This window comes from Gordionus sp. m RMFG-2023, chromosome 2, assembly GCF_954871325.1.
Source record: "Gordionus sp. m RMFG-2023 chromosome 2, tfGorSpeb1-WG-v2, whole genome shotgun sequence".
Taxonomy (NCBI): domain Eukaryota; kingdom Metazoa; phylum Nematomorpha; class Gordioida; order Chordodea; family Parachordodidae; genus Gordionus; species Gordionus sp. m RMFG-2023.
The window spans coordinates 55,564,106-55,583,685 of NC_088776.1; the positions used below are offsets into that span (position 1 = coordinate 55,564,106).

A 19,580-nucleotide genomic window follows, 5' to 3' on the forward strand; every position below is an offset into this window, starting at 1 on the left:
TGGAAGTAGAGAAGGTTATGCTAGGAAGCATATGAGCCAATAGTTGGGAATTGTGACTATGGGTTTTAGTTGTATTGAGGGCCAGGGCAGAAATAGCATTAAGGGTACAAGGAATGGCTGATAATAAGATGGGTTCCAGATTGAAGACAAATAATTTTCTATGAGATGGTAATATCCCAAATTTGTTTACTTTAATAAGTTTATTACACAATGAGCCGTTACTTGATAGTATAGTATAGAATTTGTGATGGAGAGGACAGAATACTGATGGTGAGTGTATATACTTGATACCTAGATTCAATGGAACAGTATAATCCCACTCAACAAATGGCAAAGGCCCTTATTTATTATTCAAATTTGTGATTAATATGGGTGATTGTGTAATTTACAATTTTATATTTATTTGATTGAAATGATTTATAAGAATATGATATTAGATTAGAGTGAATATAATGTTATTTGTCGTTTTAATAGATTAATATATATTAAAGCTTAATTACTTATTAGATTTAGAAGAAAATAAACAGCTGTTGGATGGTTGGAAATAAAAATACGTCACCAACGCTTGGTAAATTTATAAGAAAAACACCAAATAATCAACAACGTTTAACGCTATACATCATTACCACATTTATATCATTTTTTCTTATAAATGGAACTTTTGAAGAAAGATTTGGAGAATAAGAAAAGATTACTTAAAGAAGCCGCATTAATAGTAAATACTTTTTAAAATTATTATAGTTTTTAAAATTATTTATATAATTTGCTTATAAAGTATTTTTTTTATATAGCATCCAAATAAAAAATATTTAAAATATACAGAAATAACTGATATATTAGAAAATAACCAACATTCTTTAAATGATAACCAGAAACAAGTGAATTAAATACAAATAAATATAATTCCAAAATATTAATTTTCACAAGGTTATTAAAGAAAAAAATGATATAAAATTTATCAAACCCTTGCAACACAAAGATTATAAGCAAGAACAAGATCAAAATCATCATAAATCAAATTCAGTTAATGAAAACGAAATATCATTGTCTATACAGGTTAAAATTCCTCATAGAAAAGAAGTAATAGCTCAATTAAGACAAAGAGATCAACCTATACGATTATTTAGTGAAACAGATTATGAAGCATATCAAAGGCTTAAGAGTATTGAAATGATAAAACCTGAGCTTGACAAAGTAATAAACTTATTAATGACATACATTTATTGATCATGATTAAATAATTCCAAGCAAATATATTGAATGTTGATTTCTTTTAACTGCCTTGAATTATATATTTCTCATTGATTTTAAGACTCCTTTTATCTGAATATCTTAAGAGACTAAACATTCTTCCAGGGGTGTCACTAGTCTTTACAATACAGGGGTCTCAAATAATTATAATTTAAATTACTTTTTTTACTACCATAACTAGTGATGTTACTGCTTTCTTCTCCAATGTGAGATCTAGGGGTGGGGCCAATACAAATATATTCTTGTTTTATGAATATAAAATCAAATATTTACCAATTACATTAAAAGATTAGTTTGATATAAGTTAAAAATAGATAAATATATATTTATGTTTTAGGTTTCTTCATTGCTTTAGCTTGGAATAATATAGAAATTAATTTAAAATTTCTAGAACCATATCATTTTGGTACAGAGGTGACTTTATCATTTTCAATTATTATTTCCCTGTATTTTAGTATTTAGAACATGTTCAGGATTATAATAATAGTCCTAATGCTATTATAATGGTCATCTTTAGCTGATTTAGTGAAACTGAATAAATAATATAATTCATAAACATATATATAATATCTATAATGATTGACCCTTGCTTTAGAGTATTATTTATTAAAAGATAATGTTATTGTATAAAGTAAATAATATTAATTTGGATGAATTTAATAATAGGCAGGTATATTGATGAAGCTACCATTTCTATGATTCAGGAAATTGCATCAAAAAATATAACCAATGTTATCGAAAATTTTCAGATTTTCTGGAAATTAAAGTTTCCTCATTTAGCTCTTTTCAAAATAAAAAATTATGACTAAATCAAAATCTTGACCTTTGATTTTTAATTCTCATTTTAAAAAAGGGTTCAAATTCACTAAAATCTTTAGAGTTGTTATCTCAGCTCTGTTTTTTTTAAACAAAAATGTTTCATGATTTTATTTCTATATTTATTTTTAAAAAAATCGACTCGAATCGAGCTGTTTAACAACACTGCATCTGTCAGCAATATCTGATAACTTGGGTTCATGTATAAGGTCACACAAAATGCATCATTTTTAATATTAGTATCTCTTGCCTTGATACATGTAGAAAGATGGTGAGAAAAGGGTGTTTGTACCTTTTATGTTTCTATTAGACAATTTAGCCATGTTGCGTAAAAATTTCCCAATGTTAATTGTTCAGTTTGAAGAATCTTTGTTAATTATCAGAGGGTTTCATTGCTTTTAAATATCCTTATTAATTTCTCATTCATCTTCACATAGATCAATGCTTTCATCCATTTCCATTTCATCACATATCCTTTTAATTTTACCAATCTTTTTAGCATGAGGTAGATAGAATTCCACCTAGTACATCTCAGGGTTTTTTTAAAACTATTTAGGTATGTTAGAATATTTAATGGTATGAGTACAAATTTTATTGCATAATGATCTAGCTTTATTAATTATCAATAGTTAATCTGATGATGTTTTGATACAATCATTGATGGCTAAATGAAATGCTAGCACTGGTGGTTCTCACAACACAAGTTTCTGTAGGACCTTTTTGGGGCTAAAATTTGTGTTAACGTCACAATGAACATATATGAATCCACTTAGTTTAGAATATATATTGTTCAAATAATATATTTAAAAATGAGTTATGAAACTTATATATTTTTTTTATATAATTCATAGATGCTTATAATTAAAATAAATTAGTGATGGCATGTTCATAATTAAAATCATTATTCAATAAAAAAAAAATTCTGACTGTAATGAACCTTTACAATTGCTGAACCAAAACTTTGTAAAAAAAATTTCTTAAGAACCACAACCAATATTATATATTACTGAACCATGACCAAATTGAACTGTTATAAATAAAGGTTCGGGTCTCAGAGGATGTCATACAAATATTTTGATTATTTAATAATTATAGGAGATATAGTAAAATATATAAAAAACAACCACAAGGAAAAGAATGTAAAAAAATGAAAATTATTTATTTTATTTTGGGTGAAACCGTTTTAAATTTTTTATAAAAGTTCTTTTTACCCCTTCAAAAAATAATTATATTGGTTTGGTTACGGTCCAGATATTTATAACGGTTTCGCAGTTTATTTCTGTCCTCTCCGGGTCCCTGACTACAACAGCAATTTCCAAGGTAGGGCTAGCGAGAAAAATCAGCGGTGTTGAACTTAAAATGCATTCATTGATGTTTTTTAATATTGAAAATCGAATTGCTATCATATGATAATAATAAAAATTGGGTCTGGTACAAATTAATACGGCTATACAATTATATCTTCATTTTTATTAAGGATTCTAATATATATCAGAAATCTATTAAAATACCTATCTTCTAACCTGGGTTTAAAAAAAAACATTTTTTGTTCATTTTTAATTTTTCAATTAGTTAATCGATACAATTCAAAAAAATTATTCGGCCAAGTTTGGGTTTGTCAGAAAAAAAATAAGCCCAGCCAATGATACCTTATGTTTGTATATATAATAATATATAAGGGAAAACAACACTTTTTCCTCATTTAATTTTTATTATATACATTCTCAAGGGTTTCAGAAACGATTTTCAAATAGCCCTGGAAAAAAGTGACCAAGATATAGATAATTCTCTTGATGGACATACTAACAAAATCAAAATGACAGCGAACGATGTCAAAGTCAGCGAGGACAGTACCACTATAGACGATATATTGGTAAATATGGGGAGAAATGGAAAAATAATATAAACAAGTTTATTAACAAAAAAGAAAGTAATAGGATGGCAATGGCATAAAGTATTTTATTCTTTTTTATAATAATAAAAAATGTAATTTTTTTTCTCAATAATTTATTCACATTTTACTCCACAGAAAATGTCAAAAGAATTGGGAAAAGGGAGCACCGATTTGGATTCTGCCATAATTTTAAAATATTTGAAGGTTAGTTTTCTTTTTTATAATATTCTTTTATTTATTTTTTTTCTATTCATTTAATTTTGTTCATTTAGTTCATATTGAAATGTTGGGCTCGCGAACTCAACGCCCGCCCACTCCAAGTTAAATCCACTGTCAAAGGCAAGATGGCGTCAGCTCAACACACTCAAACGCGAACATACCTCAAGCCCCTCTTTATAAGGCTCAAACGGAGGTCTCTCCAAAGTGACATACTCGAAAGTCTGACTGAAATCGTAAGATATGCCTTGGCTAGGGAATATATTAAGGTACTTTATCTATGCTCGATGAAAAATAATAATGAAAGATATGAATATATTAAATATTAAATATTTTTGGGGTAAGCATAGCAGCGAATGCTTCATGCAGCTTGTGATAGGCATTGACCATTTCTAAAAGTGTTATTTAATTAAAGGAGGATTATAAGAAGAAAAAGTATATTACAATCAATTCCATTTGAATAGCTAATAACATCAAAAAAAAATTTTAGAATCGTTGGTTTAAATTAATTTTTAAGTTAAATTAATATTCTAATTTTTATAGCTTACTTCAACAATTTTTTATTCTGGACCCGAAATTATAGCATTGCTATCCGTTTCTACTCCGGCCACAAAAAATGTGCTCCGTTCCATGTTCCGGAACGTTCTAGAACGCCTTACAAAAAAATATCTAATTTAATTTTAAAAAAAATTACATTTATATTTATGAGGCGGTATTAATATTTTAATGTTGTAAGACACCTCTCAACTTTAACTTGATAACAATATTAACTATTTAAAATTTTATTAACAGTTAAAAATATGTCAAATATGATTATTTTTTTAAATGCATTATTTGCCAAGGTGAGTTTATGATTAAATTAATCAAAGTAAAACAAAATTATAGAACATTTATTTATAATGACAAAAGTTGTAACTAATTTATTTTTCAAGGGTCATAAAAATTAATCTCAAATTATTTGTCTTTTAATGGTAATTATAAATTCATAAAGGTAATCGAATAAACATTAAATCCACAAATAATGCATAAATATTTTATTAAATCGTGAATTTTTTTTATTAATAAATTTTTTAGTCATGCAGTAAAACTTATTTAATTTAGGCAACTCCCTAATTTAAAAATTTTTTGAGTCCCCAATCAAATTTATATAAATAAACTACTATGTATTAGAAAATGCCTTGATAAATTGGGCGAAAATCTTGTTCCCAACAGTGTATAAATAAGACAGGAATTACTTAACTTTAAATAAAAATTAATAAAATAAAATCTACGTTTTCTGCATTTAGAAATTTTTTTGATACACCCTGGGGGGGGGGGATAAGAGAAAGATCATTAGATTGGAAATCAAAGTTTAAATGGTTATTTTTTATAAAAAATTTGGGCGGGATTTAGGCTAACGAATGTTACTTACAGATGGCGATTGGTAATGCCCCTTGGCCCATAGGCGTGACTATGCCAGGCATCCATGTGAGGACTGGCCGGGAGCGAATCGCCAGCAAGCACGTGGCCCACGTGCTAAATGACGAGACTCAACGCAAGTACGTTCAAGGCTTGAAGAGAATCCTCACTGCTAATCAAAGGCTTTTTATAGCTGACCCTTCCAAATGCATAGAATATGGAGGAATTTAAGTACCCGAGGATATATGATACGCGCTATTCTTTAATGTATATATGATACGGGAGCGATAATATTTATAAAGTTAATATATTTCGTTATCTATGAAACTTAATTATATATAAAATATTGTCCTGTTATAAGACTCCTAATAATATTAGATTATAATTTGCTATTTCTTTTGTATATTGATGATTACTATTACTATCATTACGAAAATATTTATATATCAAATCGCGTCAAATAAATAATCGTATTATATTCTTCAGTTAACTTTTAATATTTTTATAGATTTCTCATAACTATAACTGGCAGTTAATGGCCTTATTGTAAGTTGGGCTTAGTGAAATTATTAAACACTCATTCTTATATTTTTTTTATAAATAGGACAGATGTTTCTGTTTGGATTTGTAAAAATATTTCGACCTGGCCTGGGTGTATAAAAATTTTTCGATCAAATTGTTTTGAAATGATATACTATGAGAAATGAATGTGATATAAAAAAAATTTAGGACTGACCTGAGTATTTATTCTTAGGACTAATGTTGCTAAAAGATTTTAGGTATTATATAAACTTTGAAGTTTTTCTCATAAATAGCAGCAAGGTTTGGAACTCTCTTTGCCAAATCTCGAGTTGGCTAAAATCTTAATCAGACCGTTTAACAACACAACTTAGGACAAAACCAATAATAATTATTAGTTTTGGGGAAAAAAGTTCTGATAAAAATAATATATCAAATAGATTATAGTTTGGATTTTATCCTTTTGAGATGAATTTTATTTTTAAATTTACGAAAAGTGGCATTTTGCTCTTTCAAATTCATCCTATATAGATATTATATATATATATATATACAGTAAAACTTGTATTTTTAAAATTATTTTAACAAAAAGCTCATGTTGGATAACTGCTAAATAGTAGTGCTGTTAACATAATCTAAAAATCGAACGCACTCATGTTTCATGTTAGTTCAAAACTTTATGAATAAATTTATTTTTTTTAAATTACATTTAATAAATAAATGCTTTATTTATATTTTAAAATATATTAATTTATAATACTTCAAATTGCGTTCAAATAATAAAATATAAAAACTTGAAAATAATAGTGATTAGATAATAATTTCAAAAAATCACATTAAAAATTAAATTCTAAATGATATTAAACTATTTCATATTTATGTATATAATATATAACATTTAATGATTTTTACTTTATGTATCTATTACAAATAAAAAAACATGATCAGATTTTTAACGAATATAAATTTTAAAAGATTATTTTTTTTAAAAATTCAAATGGATTATAAAATTTATATCATAATAATTTCAACAATATTTTTTTTTCGGATTGAAATTGTTTATTCCAAACATCACCTCGTTGTGTCTTCCTTGAAATTGGTTGGGGCTAAATAAAGTATAAAATTATAAGGTGACTCCTAAGTTTGTAAAATTCATAAAATGGATAAGTAAGTGAATAAAGGGGAAGATTTTCATAAAACATCAAGGAAAAAAAGTTTGATATTAATATTTTTAAATTACAACGATCCTTTTTTGAATACAGCTAAGATAGAATGGGCAAAATCCGTCACAACCTCAACCCTATTTCCGATCTCTGTGAAGCAGAAGGATTGAGATTTACCACTTGTGAAAAACTCCGTTGATTACCTTATTTGGAGTCTCTCACCATTGGCTAGATCCCCATTTATTGAACTTATTAAAGATCGGGGATATGAATTTTTAGATATTCCATCTACCAATCTCAAACTCGAATTGGACAACCATGAGCTCAGTTATGTTTTATGTATCAGGCTCAACATTCCCTTTTCATTACCATATAAATGCAGCAAATGTCATACTGTTGATGACAATATGGCGCTTCATCCTTTACATTGCAATCGTAATCCCGGCCGGCAAACTCGACATTTGATATGCAATCAAATTATATCTCTTGCACTTAGGTCAGCTGGTTTTCCTACCTCAATGGAGCCTTCTGGCTTATTTTCCGATAGTAGGCGTTCTGATGGGGTCACACGTATTCCATGGTATCAAGGAAAATTTTTAATATGGGATTTCTCTTGTCTGGACACTAACCCCCCCTCTAATTTTAACAAGGACGCTCTGAACAGAGCTCAAAATTTTAAGATCAGCAAATACAGCGCTGATTCCTCAAATTACATATTCATACCCATCATTTGCTCCACCTTAACTACATATGGTGATTTGGCTAAAAACTTATTTAAAGACGTTGGCCGCCTAATCAGAAAAAATTCTGGGGAGCCTCGCGAACGTTTTTACTTAAGGCAGAGGATCGCAATAGCCATTCTTAAGGCTAATTATGTTTGTTTTATTAATTCGATCTCTCCTGATGATTAGATGAAGGAGGTTTGGAATAATTTCTGCTGCTTTCGCTTATGCCTCAATATTGTCCTTTTGTTATTATGATTTTTTTTTTCGTAATTTTTAACTAATTATATATTTTTCAATGATGATTTATATATAAATAATGAATTTAAAAAAATCCCGTAAAAAAATAATATTAAAATTAGCCTTTAATAATAAAAATTTTTCCAAAAAATCCTTAAATATATTAATATTGACTCTTATAAATGCTCACTTTATCTTGAGGCTTAGGATTCACTTTAATAATTTTTCCTGCTATTACACAACTTTAGTTTTAGCATCTAATCGAGCAAATTTCAGTAAACATTTTTTAGTAAATATAATTGGCCTTGTTAACCTTATAAATAGTGATCTATGACACTTTTTCCCTAAAGTATCCACCGATATACAAATTGAACTTAAACTCAACCAAAAACCAACTTTAAAATTAAATAAACATCTTGAGTTAATTCGGGGTACAATGTTTCTTATAAACCACTAGGTCAGTGGCCCCTACACTTTCTGAGGGATGGAAACAGAATACCCCCCTGAAAAGTAACCCCCCCCCCTTCGAAAAAATAGTTAATTATTTTTTGACACCCATAATCAAAAATAATTTTTATTGCATCAATCTTTAATACATAATATAAATAAAAAAAAAATATTTACTTTAAAATTAATAATTTAGATAAATTAGGGGAAGAGAAAGCGAAAGAATTTATAATCTCATCAATATTTAATTGTTTAAATAAATTTTTTTCCATTGATAAAGTGGTTAAATTATTGATAAATGGATCTTTCATGATGGTGCTACGTAATCTTGTTTTAATTAATACATGAGGTAGTAGGAATGGTTATAAATATTTATATAATTGTTAAATTAGGGGTAGCAGAAAAATTTTAAAGTAGACGATAAGGTAAAATAAAAGAATAGTTTATCCAGTCTGAATCATAAGTCTCAGAATTATCATCAGAAGAAGAAGTTATAATGTATTAGTATAAATATTTCACAATTCTCAGAATCTATTTTAAATTCTTTAACCTCTAGGGCACGAGTAATATTTACTTCCCTGTTTTAGCCATCTTATAAATATTTCAACATTTCTTCAAAAATTTGACTTGAATTTAAATGATAAAATTCACATATATCCTCGATATCATCTTTAACAATTGACTATTCCACCATTCCCTTTGGTGTAAAAAATGATGTTTGATTTAAAAATTTCATTGATTTATCATTAAATCTTTCATTAAACTGCATAATAATCAAATCAAAAATCGCAGCATAAAACACTGATTTTAAAGCTAAAATAAAAATGATGAAAGTGTATATCTCTCCTTTTGGATTGGAATGTTTGAAGTCTAGAACTTTCAAAATGAAAAGGTAGATTTCTCTCCTTCATAAAATCTTGTGCTTTTGAAAAAACATCCAAAAATTCAGTGTTATTATTAATTAAGATTAAAAAATAATTAAAGACAATTTAAATTATATTTCTCAAATTAATCAGGCAATTGAATTTGATTTATTGCAAACCATATATCCTTCGAAATGGTTTGTAATTTTGTACAAGCCAAGCTTGTTATCAGCAATATTTTATCCAAAACACAAAGTGATAAAATAAAATAAAATTTTTCTATTCTAAAGATTATAGCACTAGCCTTAGTGGAAGTGGCAGGATCTTCAGAATCCTTTAAATTTGTCAAAGTTGCCCTCAAGGCATCATAAAGTAGGAAAAAATTTACAAATGCTTTGTATGATGATAGCCAGCTTCTATAAATATAAAATAAACAATTTTTGATACGTAGAAATCGTTGCTATTTTGTCAGTACATTACTCTGACATGCTTTCGGCACCTCATATCTTTTAACGCCATTAAAGTATACAAAAATCTCATCAAATATTCCTAAAATATTTCTGAGTTCTTTAATTGATTGGCATGATTGAACAATGATTAAATTTAATCGATGACAATAGCACCAAATAAAAGCTGCCTTTGACGCCTCCGCTCTAATCAAAGCCTGCATTCCATTGATTCTTCTACTCATGTTTGAAGCTCCGTCATAATTTTCAACTAGGAATTTGAGGGTTAGATTCATGGAGCCAAGTTTGGATATTATATTATTTTTAATATCGAGACCAGATGTATTTCCTGCATAATATATATCTATCAGTCTTTCAACAGGGTTAGGCGTCTCACTATTTTCAATAAATATTACTAAGCACCTGTTATATTCAATCTTCTTTTGAATTATTTTTATAATCATATTTTTCATGGTTTCAATGAGAATATTTTTGTTATTATATGATAATAGATTTGAATATAATTTACATTTTACTCCCTTATTTTTTTCTACCTTCTTTCTTCATTTTGTTGTAAATACATTTTGACAACAGGTTCGGAATCTGCAATTAGTTTATTAAGGCCCATCATATTGCCTTCTTTGCCTATTTCCCAGAAGGCTTGGTTACGAGATATTAAATAACCTAGACATCTTATTATTATTCTTATAATAGAACGGTTATTGTCCACACATTCTTTCTGGGGTATTATAAATTGTAATATGGAAAAAAGCTACTATTACAAAGCTTTTCTTTATATCGTTAAAAGCCCACCATGTCTTTTCCAAATGTGGTCTGTCCATTTATCATCTCTTATATTATGAGATGTGTAATTTTTAATTAAGCATTTGTATTATTTTGGTTAATATTTTTGGGCATATTTTGAAATTGGAAAAATAATTTTATGACAAGAAATCTTGGATAACAAACTAATTTACTAAACATCGACCAAAATTTCCTTCAATACATATTAAATTAAAAGTGGGGGTGGGAGGGGGTCTTATTATTATATTCATAAACTAGATATCCTTGATTATAGATGGATGTAGCAAACAAAAAAGAATTAAATTAAAAAAAAAATTTTTTTTAAAAACACCACACAAATTTTTAGAAGCAGTTGCTTCGGACCCCCCTCCCTGTTGTAGGAGCCACTGCACGAGGTGAAATATCTCATAACACGCCTTTTCAGTTTCATAGAATAATAAGATAGCCTGCCATTGCTAAGTTGTACCCATAATATAATAGGGGCCCTGAATCACGCATCAAATAGTTTATATGAGGCTAAATTCGTCCATAGGTATAAATGTCAATTCAATAGAATATCAAGCAGACAAAATTTGTTTGTCATTCATTTGAAAATAGCAATTAATGATTTAGTCAATTATTTATATTTTATATTGCTTATGAAACGTAAATTATTTTAAATGAATATTATAATACCAATTTTAAATATTAATTATTATTATTAATTTAATTTACTTGTTTATTATATTACGTATTATGTATGATATTATAGCTAAATTAATATATTTTGAAATCAAAAGAAAGTTAAATTTTTTTATTTCGACCTTAATTTATTCATTAAACCATAAATCACATCACGTTAGACCGACGTAACCATTGTAATAGTTACTATAACTATATTAACTATTTTAAATAGCTTTTGGGGATTCAGTTTATTTACCCAAATTATTTTGATAATATAAAATTGATTGAGGTTCGAAATCTTCCCCGGTCTCCCCTACTTTTTTAAAACTTTTTAAAGGGAGGTTATTACAAATACTATTATAATGATAATCATTTACTAATTATAGGTTACGTAAGAAAGATTGAAGGTCACTATTTGCTTGTTCAACTCCAAAATATTGAGCAATTCTCTCGCTTTAGAAACAAAAGTAGTAGGAAGAGCATATCCACCAAACATTCTAACATAAGCCGCCGGGGTATTATATCTCACTATTTTAACCTATGTGTTATTTTATTTTAAAATATAATAAATATGTTATCGTCAATGAATCTTTTCAGACAGTGTTATTTTTCGACTTTAAATTATTTATTTGAACTTTTGGTAATTGAAAATGCGATTTTATTGTAAATATAATGTTTGGATTACAATAGATGGCCACAGGGGTTGTCTAGCCCGACCCATCCGGAGCTCGGGTCGGATTCAGATATAAAAGACTTTATTTTCGGGCTTGGATTCAGCTCTGGGAGTGTTCGACCCTAAAATCTACCCGACAAATAAATATAACTATCCTAAATAATCATTTTAATTCATAATGTGTGAATTAGAATAACATGTCATTTTCAATTTTATTTTACATCATATTTTATCAGTTTAATTGAAATATATTTATCTAATATCTATTTAATTAAATAGTCCAAAACTTTCAATATTTAAAATCGTTTACCACATCTTAAATTGATGGAAGATTTACCACAACGACTTTCCCAATTTAAGTATTTTGGCTCTTAAATTCTTGGCTATCCCTTCCTCAGCTAGCTATAAAAAAAAGCGCTTTAAGCAGCTGGTAGGGATAGGAGGACTTGTTTAGGCCTGAGAAACTCGATTCCTCATTATTTATATCACTCACTATGTGATATTATTGATTATAATTTATATTTATATAATCGCTATAATTTTTTTAATTCGATGGTATTTTAACTTTTTAATATTTAAACTGAATAAAAGGCATATGTTTAATATTTAATTAAAAATAAAACTTAATATAAATATTAATTAAATTATGGTGGTCAAATAAACTTTTATTTAAGGTAATCATAATTTTTAATTGTTTTTTAGATTTTATAATATTTTCACTCATTTAAAAATATTTAACTAGGTTGTGGTGGGGTTAAGAAAATTTTTTTGATTTCGGGCTCTGGTTAAGCTCAAACGTAAAAATCATTTTGCAGACCTCTAGAATACAAAATACCCTATGAATTTTTAGATAATTTTGACGTTAATGTTTTAGTCATTTAAAATTTTTATAAAAAATATGCACAAACATATGTGATATAGTATAATATATAATTAAAAAGAAACCAATGGGTTAGTAGGTTTCGGAGTATCGACTACATAAGGGGGATGAACGTCTAAGAAGACTGAGGGCCCATGGCCTCCATTTAAAAGTTCCATAAATTCTTGTTTATTATCACTTATGGATCGGGTAGGTGGATCAATAAATATCGGAGTGGTCATATTTATGGTTATGTCTAGGAATGAATACAAATGGAGTTATTATGAACTTAAAAATATAAAATAAGCCTTATTATATATTTATTTTTTAAATTAAAAACGACCTAAATTAACTAATTTTATTCCCCTTCAACTTAAATCCTGTCTATTGTTATTAATTTTGATTAAAAGAGATTTAAATTAGATTAATTTGGTTTAAAAAAATAATATGATAATATAGGTTAGCATTTTTATACAAAAAGTCGTAATATCTTAATTGTAAGATACTCATGAGTTTCGACCCAAGAGTTTTAAAATATAGTTTTAAAAAAGTGACTTACTTCTGTCATTTTCTCCCATAAAATAACGTAAAAGTCTAATAACAGCTGGGGTTAATCCTTTATCTGTATATTCTTGTCCTTCGTAAGTAAATAAATAAATTTATTTTTAAAGATTTATGAAAATCAGTATTTATTGCATATATTTTACACTTTTGAAATTTTATACGCTTATATATATAATAGATACCTTAATATAAAAAAAATGAAATAATATCTCTAAGGATTACCTTCAATAGGCTATTATGGTTTCATTGCCATATAAGTAATTGACCAATGTAAGAAAAATTAAATGATATATAGTTCAAGTTCTCTTTATCTAAGTTATAATATAACCTTACTTTCTCTTTGCATTACAAAAAAAATATAAAAATTAAAACGAATTGCACGGTATACATATTTTTTCTTCTTCTTCTTTATAACAGATTAGTTTTAATATTTTGATTATTATCAGAATTTCATGGTATAATTTTAAAAAAAAACCAAACCATCAATATGAGATAGCCGCTTATTTTAAAAATATATAAAAATATAGCATTAATTGAATCAGCATTTTAAACTTCTCAACAACGGGTATTATAATTATAATTTAAAGATCTGCTTCTTTTTTTTTTGATAAAACTTATTTTAATATTTTACCAGTGGATGAAGCCTTGATTGCTGTGATATTAAGATACTGTCTGACTTCGTAAAAATTATTTCTACAAACAATTTTCCAAGGGGTACAAAAATAATCTCCGCAAAATTCGCGCAAATCATATTCCCTTGTGAGAAATAAAAAAAATGATTATATTCATTTATATATATATATTAAATGGATTCTGTCAGAAAATTGACAAAAGAATAACTTAATCAATAAAAGAAGGAAAGAAGGAATATAAAAAAATATATAGAAATAGGTATCTGCGAAGTTCGGCCCAGCTCTCTTCGGCCTTGCTCGAATTTTGGACCCGTTTAATCTTAGTCTGGCCCGCCCCCACCCATTGGAATTTTTTTAATTTATCCGGCTAAGGCTTGTAAAAATTAAACGAAAATTCAGGGTCCGATCCGTTAAAGTTTTGCAAAAAATCCTCTTTGGCTGTTGAATATTTTTTTTACCAATTATCCAGCCATCACATTTTTAATATCTATATCTAATTTTTTTCCCCTTCAATGTGATTTAACGCTCTTATATCCTTTCTATGGTTATCTATTTTTAACACAAGGGTTTTTATAAATCAATTGTGTTTGATAATCTGTATTTGTAAGTTGATTTGCATTAATTTAATTTTTTTTTGTAATTTTTTACTATTTATTGATAGATTTAAGTTTTAAGTTAAATAGCTTTTAAAATTAAAGGAACTAAGCATAATTGCTATCTATTTTCAAATAGTAATAATCAAAATCAAAATATTCGCTTGAAATTTAAAAAAATATATACATATCAAAATCTTAATGCCCGGACCTATTAAAATTTTATTAAAGAATTAAAACCCTTAACTGTCTGTATAGATACACTTTTTAATATTTTATTATATGTTAATTTTATATATGAAGAAGAAATTGCTATTAATATTCTAAATTTTAACTTTTATGGAGTCTGTAATAAAATATAAAAAGGGCGAGGAATATGATTTTTTGGGATTAAATAATAATTAAGCATGTAGAATCTAAAATATTTTCGCTAAAAAAATTTAGATTCTAAGGTTTTTTTTTAAAACTAAATAACGATTAAATGATTATAATAATATATGGTTTCAAATTGATGCGTCCTAAATAATCAAGTGCAAAAAATTTTTCGAAAACGAAACATATTAAAAAAATCATATTTTTTAATGTTGTGGTTACTGATCGCCTGAATGAGAATTTCATAGACTTCCCACAAAAATATCAAATTAATAATATCTAGCAAAAATCTTCCAATTTTTTAATATACATAATTTTAAAATCACTCTAAAAAATGGAAAAACAATCTATATACATTATAAATCAAATGTAACCAAATCCGCCAATAGTGGTAAATTGTCAATTCCTTTTCATTATTTTTTAAAAAATGAATTAAAATTTGTTTTTTATATTTTTCGATTTATTGCGACAAAAATAATTGCACTACATATTTCAGTCTGGAAATTTTAATGAATAAGAGAAATTTTTTATAGCATTTTTAAGAATTTTTTTTTTTCTAAAATACAAGTCATTTTCATTTAGGAGAATATATAAATTTTTATTAAAGATTCTAATTTTATTAATTAGTTGAGATCTTTTTTTTCCTCTAGATAGGATTTTTTTTTGAAAGTATAGATAGAGTGAACCTGTAAGGATAATCGTGGATATCTTCATATTGCTCGCCTAGGAACTTAAGGAAGGCACCTATAAAGGGCGATCTCATAGATTCGTACTCTCCAAGCACCGCGCTCGGCATAAATGGAGATTGCGCGATTTCTTCTCGTTCTCCTGATAAATCTGATACATTCGTATGTTGCAATTTACATCGAGTTCCTGATTATTTTTAAGAAGATATTTTTATTCTCATAACTTAATACAATATAAATTTGTGATTATAATAGTATGAGGTAAGACTCATAACAAAGAAATTATAATTTGAATATTACCGTTTTGATGCCTATAATTTTAATTAAAGCCCCGTAACATGGATAAATTTGATCATTTCTCCACATTATACCCATATTATAAGGGGATCATATTTAAGACCAAATTAATCATGTTAAAATTAAACTGAATAAGGAATTTAAACCATTAAAAAAATTTATAAAGCAAAATATTTATCAACTCACCTTTTGTATCGGTATTCGTTGATTTAGTAGTGTGTTTTTCAGAATTTTTAGTTTTAGTAGCTGTTGGTAAATGCTCATCTATAACTGTTTTCTTACCTTGAACTGGTTTTAGAGATATATTAATTTTTTCTTTTTCTTTAATAGTTTCTGCGTCATTAATATCGTTAAGGTCATCTGAGTCATGATTACTGCTACTAGTCGTAAGTGTTAATTTTATAGACGTGTTATAAGTTATAGAGGTGTTGATGAAGGAAGAGAATCCGAATTTTTGTGAGCTCCCATTGCCAGAATGCTGTTCATTAGCTGTTGAATTAATTAATAAGTCTAAATAAGCTCCTAGATCTTGAAATATTAAGAGATAGAAAAAAAATTTTGTCAAAATCCCTGACATTTTTTTTAAGAAAAATAAGTATGGAGAAACAGTTAAAGCTTTCATATTTATGCAAAAAATTTTATTTTATTCTATTAGTTATAGGAGATGATTTATTAATACCTTATAATGATTGTTATGTATTCTAATTTTAAAATTACCTTTTTGTGGAAAATTAACAGAAAAAAAATATAATTTGATTTGTATAATAATTATAATAATTTAAGAAATTTATAGTTTTTTTTATCTCATTTTTTTCTTAAATGTGATTGTTCTTAAAACATCAGGAATTCAAAATGGATAGATCATTCTTTTAATCCTAAATAATTGTTTTGATGGAATTTGATGATATATGAGCTTATTATTAAATATTTCGGCGCGTTAACTGATGATATTACAAAATAGGCTGAATATTATCATCATAATATGATAACTATAAAATACTTTCCTAATCAAATCAAGGCTAAATGATTATTATGACCTATAACAATACATATTAAATTCCCCGTTTTCAATTACATAAGACATATCCTTAAATAAATATTATTTTAAAAATAAATTGATACTGGCATTAGAACAGTATCTTAAATTTGGTAAATGAGTTGCGCTGGGGTCATTTGTTATGTAATATCTAATCATTTACCATAAAAAATTATATTAAATATATATAATTAGTGAAGTAACGTTTTTATTCTACCCAACTGCCCATCATAATTTAAAAAATATTACCCTCCAACCCATTTTTCAAAAAAATTTATTTGGCCCTACCCACCCGCCCGTCCGGATAATTTTTAAAATATAATGTTTTGATTCTTTTTTACTTCTTTCTGATCATTTTACCCGAAAATTTATTTTAAAGATACCAGCCCGTCTCTTGTTTAAAATGTATATTTAATCCGCTAAGTCACCATCTTAAGTGATTAGTCAATCTGGGATTTTAGAATAATTTTAAAATTTAAATCATTTATAATGCGATTTTTTTTTTAAATAAAACCTAATTTTGCTATAATTCGAATTAGAGTGTGAGACATTTTTTTTTAAAAAAAAATTGTATTTGCTGTAGGTTTTAATTTTACTCCTGCTGTTTTACCCAAACTTTTAAAATCACTTAAAGAACTCTAGCATTATATCTATAGGAGATAGAATAGACCTATAAATTAAGCGAAATATTTATTGCGAAATCCTTTATAACGTATATCGAGAAGGTATTTATAGAGCGGAGGTAATATCAAACCAATTCGGGAAAATTTTTTCCTCGAAAAACATGTATAACAAGGTCAATATCGCCAACTCATTATCGCGAACGAATCTATTTCCTAGAAATCTAAACCGCGATCATTTTTGAGTTTAATGTCGTAAAACTTTTATAGCGAGCCCTTTATAACGAGTTTATATACCTCGAAAGTATTGGCAAACTCAAGTTCATAAAATATTCATCCTCTAGTTGAACTCTTAACTCAAGTTTATAAAATATTCGTCTTCTAGTGTCATTATCTCAGAACAATGAATATATCACGAAAGTAAAGAGAGGTGGCATAATATACTCCTCAAATTACTTAAGTGAGGAGTGATACACCCCCCCCCCTCCCATAAGATATACTCTTATATTATTTTGGTGGACTTTCCTCCTTGTTTACCTGGTTATTGGGGTTGGAGACAAGACACATGAATGTAAAAATAAGATAAATATATCCCCCTTTTACTAACAAAAGTTCTTAAATCATAAGTGGGAGATGTTATTGGTATTTTTGTTGTTTTTGTCTATAACCAGAGTTGGCTTAAATGTGACCTCTAGCATGTATAATTTCGTCCAATTCTTGTGTATATTATGTATAAACCTGAGGTATAAAAATTAGTATAATTTAAGTGTAATTTTTTAAAGGAACACAGTAAAGGTGTCTGAATATTACAGAGTAGGTTACTTTATATAATTCCAGAAAAATTGGAGCTATTAAAAAAAATAATCTAATAAATGATTTAAGTGTTAACAATTTCCTAAAACCCCAGATCGACTAAACCCCTACTACATACATTAAAGGTCCGTCGCGGGGATCGGGCTAAAATATAAAGATTTTGGAAAACTTAGCATATTTAAAAATAATTTTAAAACAACAGGTGGGTGGGTAAATTTGAAATAATTCTCGCGTAAAATGAAGAGAAAGGGGGGGGGGGGTAAGTTTAAAAAAAACCAATTAAATATTTTATATATTGAGAGGGCGGGCCAAGCAAAATTTTTAAATAAATGGATTCAATATTTTTTTTCACACGACTTATAGATTTCTAATTGTAGTTAGTTGGGTTCATACTGTTGTGAACGATTACTTTTTTTTACGGCTTATAACGTATTTGCTATATATATAATATATTTTGAAAAATTGAAAATACTATGTGTTACCCTCATCTCCGCCATTTTATTCTGCTATTTGGTAAAAAAGGGTATAAAATTTGTTACAGCAGAAGTGTGACCATCTCCTACATTATAAGAGGTAGCGTGCGAAATATCGGAATATTATTTAATTTAGTAACCTTATGTTATAGCTAATGAAATGGTTATCTTATTTATTTTTTTTAGCGTGGAGATAGAAATAATGGCAGAAAAGCTGTGATGATAAATTTTAATTTCGTTTTATTTCCACGAAGAATCTATTAAAGGCACATTACAGGTCAGTTCAACATGAGTAGAATAAACTTTAAATACTCCCTGAGAGCTTTCTAATCTACTCTCCCAATGACTATTCCTTATAGAGGGTTTAAAAATAAACTTTTCAACCTTTCTAATTTCTCAACGGGCGTGTTGAATGAGAAACAAGGATTTGTTTGCTTATTAAAAATTTACCTAACTTAAATTTGCATCTTAGTTTATGATCTTAAAAATATATATATTACAAATTGTATCCTATTTATAA

The 19,580-nt window shown here is 27.2% G+C and overlaps 2 protein-coding genes across 3 annotated transcripts; one reads left to right on the plus strand and one right to left on the minus strand.

The window, feature by feature from the left end:
- Positions 1-630: 630 nt before the first annotated feature.
- LOC135923379 (pre-mRNA-splicing factor 18-like) lies at positions 631-6,004 on the plus strand. Its single transcript, XM_065458082.1, has 7 exons — positions 631-715; positions 792-878; positions 928-1,194; positions 3,797-3,940; positions 4,097-4,165; positions 4,234-4,446; positions 5,570-6,004. Exons 1-7 carry the CDS (start codon positions 653-655, stop codon positions 5,804-5,806), a joined length of 1,080 nt encoding a protein of 359 aa, XP_065314154.1. The 5' UTR covers positions 631-652; the 3' UTR covers positions 5,807-6,004.
- A 902-nt stretch (positions 6,005-6,906) lies between these two features.
- LOC135923258 (uncharacterized) lies at positions 6,907-16,724 on the minus strand. Of its 2 annotated transcripts, none has more exons than XM_065457913.1 (7): positions 16,305-16,719; positions 15,822-16,008; positions 14,170-14,294; positions 13,534-13,611; positions 13,061-13,230; positions 11,820-11,980; positions 6,907-7,200 (listed from the first exon to the last, which is right to left on the minus strand). In XM_065457913.1, exons 1-7 carry the CDS (start codon positions 16,693-16,695, stop codon positions 7,122-7,124), a joined length of 1,191 nt encoding a protein of 396 aa, XP_065313985.1. In that variant the 5' UTR covers positions 16,696-16,719; the 3' UTR covers positions 6,907-7,121. The 2 variants fall into 2 exon arrangements, 1 of the variants encoding a protein (XP_065313985.1); XR_010571161.1 differs by lacking the exon at positions 6,907-7,200 and adding an exon at positions 12,128-12,244 and having other exon boundaries at positions 11,850-11,980; positions 16,305-16,724.
- Between the last annotated feature and the right edge of the window lie 2,856 nt (positions 16,725-19,580).

What these genes read in the sequence shown, in the direction of transcription:
- LOC135923379 (XM_065458082.1), top strand. Translation starts at nt 653, where the DNA reads ATGGAACTTTTGAAGAAAGATTTGGAGAATAAGAAAAGATTACTTAAA. An exon ending in TAAAACCTGAGCTTGACAAA is followed by an intron (nt 1,195 to 3,796) that starts GTAATAAACTTA and finishes TACATTCTCAAG; the next exon opens with GGTTTCAGAAACGATTTTCA. An exon ending in TGGCTAGGGAATATATTAAG is followed by an intron (nt 4,447 to 5,569) that starts GTACTTTATCTA and finishes GGCGGGATTTAG; the next exon opens with GCTAACGAATGTTACTTACA.
- LOC135923258 (XM_065457913.1), bottom strand. Translation starts at nt 16,695, where the DNA reads ATGTCAGGGATTTTGACAAAATTTTTTTTCTATCTCTTAATATTTCAA. An exon ending in ATCCACGATTATCCTTACAG is followed by an intron (nt 14,295 to 15,821) that starts GTTCACTCTATC and finishes ATTTCTCACAAG; the next exon opens with GGAATATGATTTGCGCGAAT. An exon ending in TATGGGAGAAAATGACAGAA is followed by an intron (nt 13,231 to 13,533) that starts GTAAGTCACTTT and finishes ATTCATTCCTAG; the next exon opens with ACATAACCATAAATATGACC.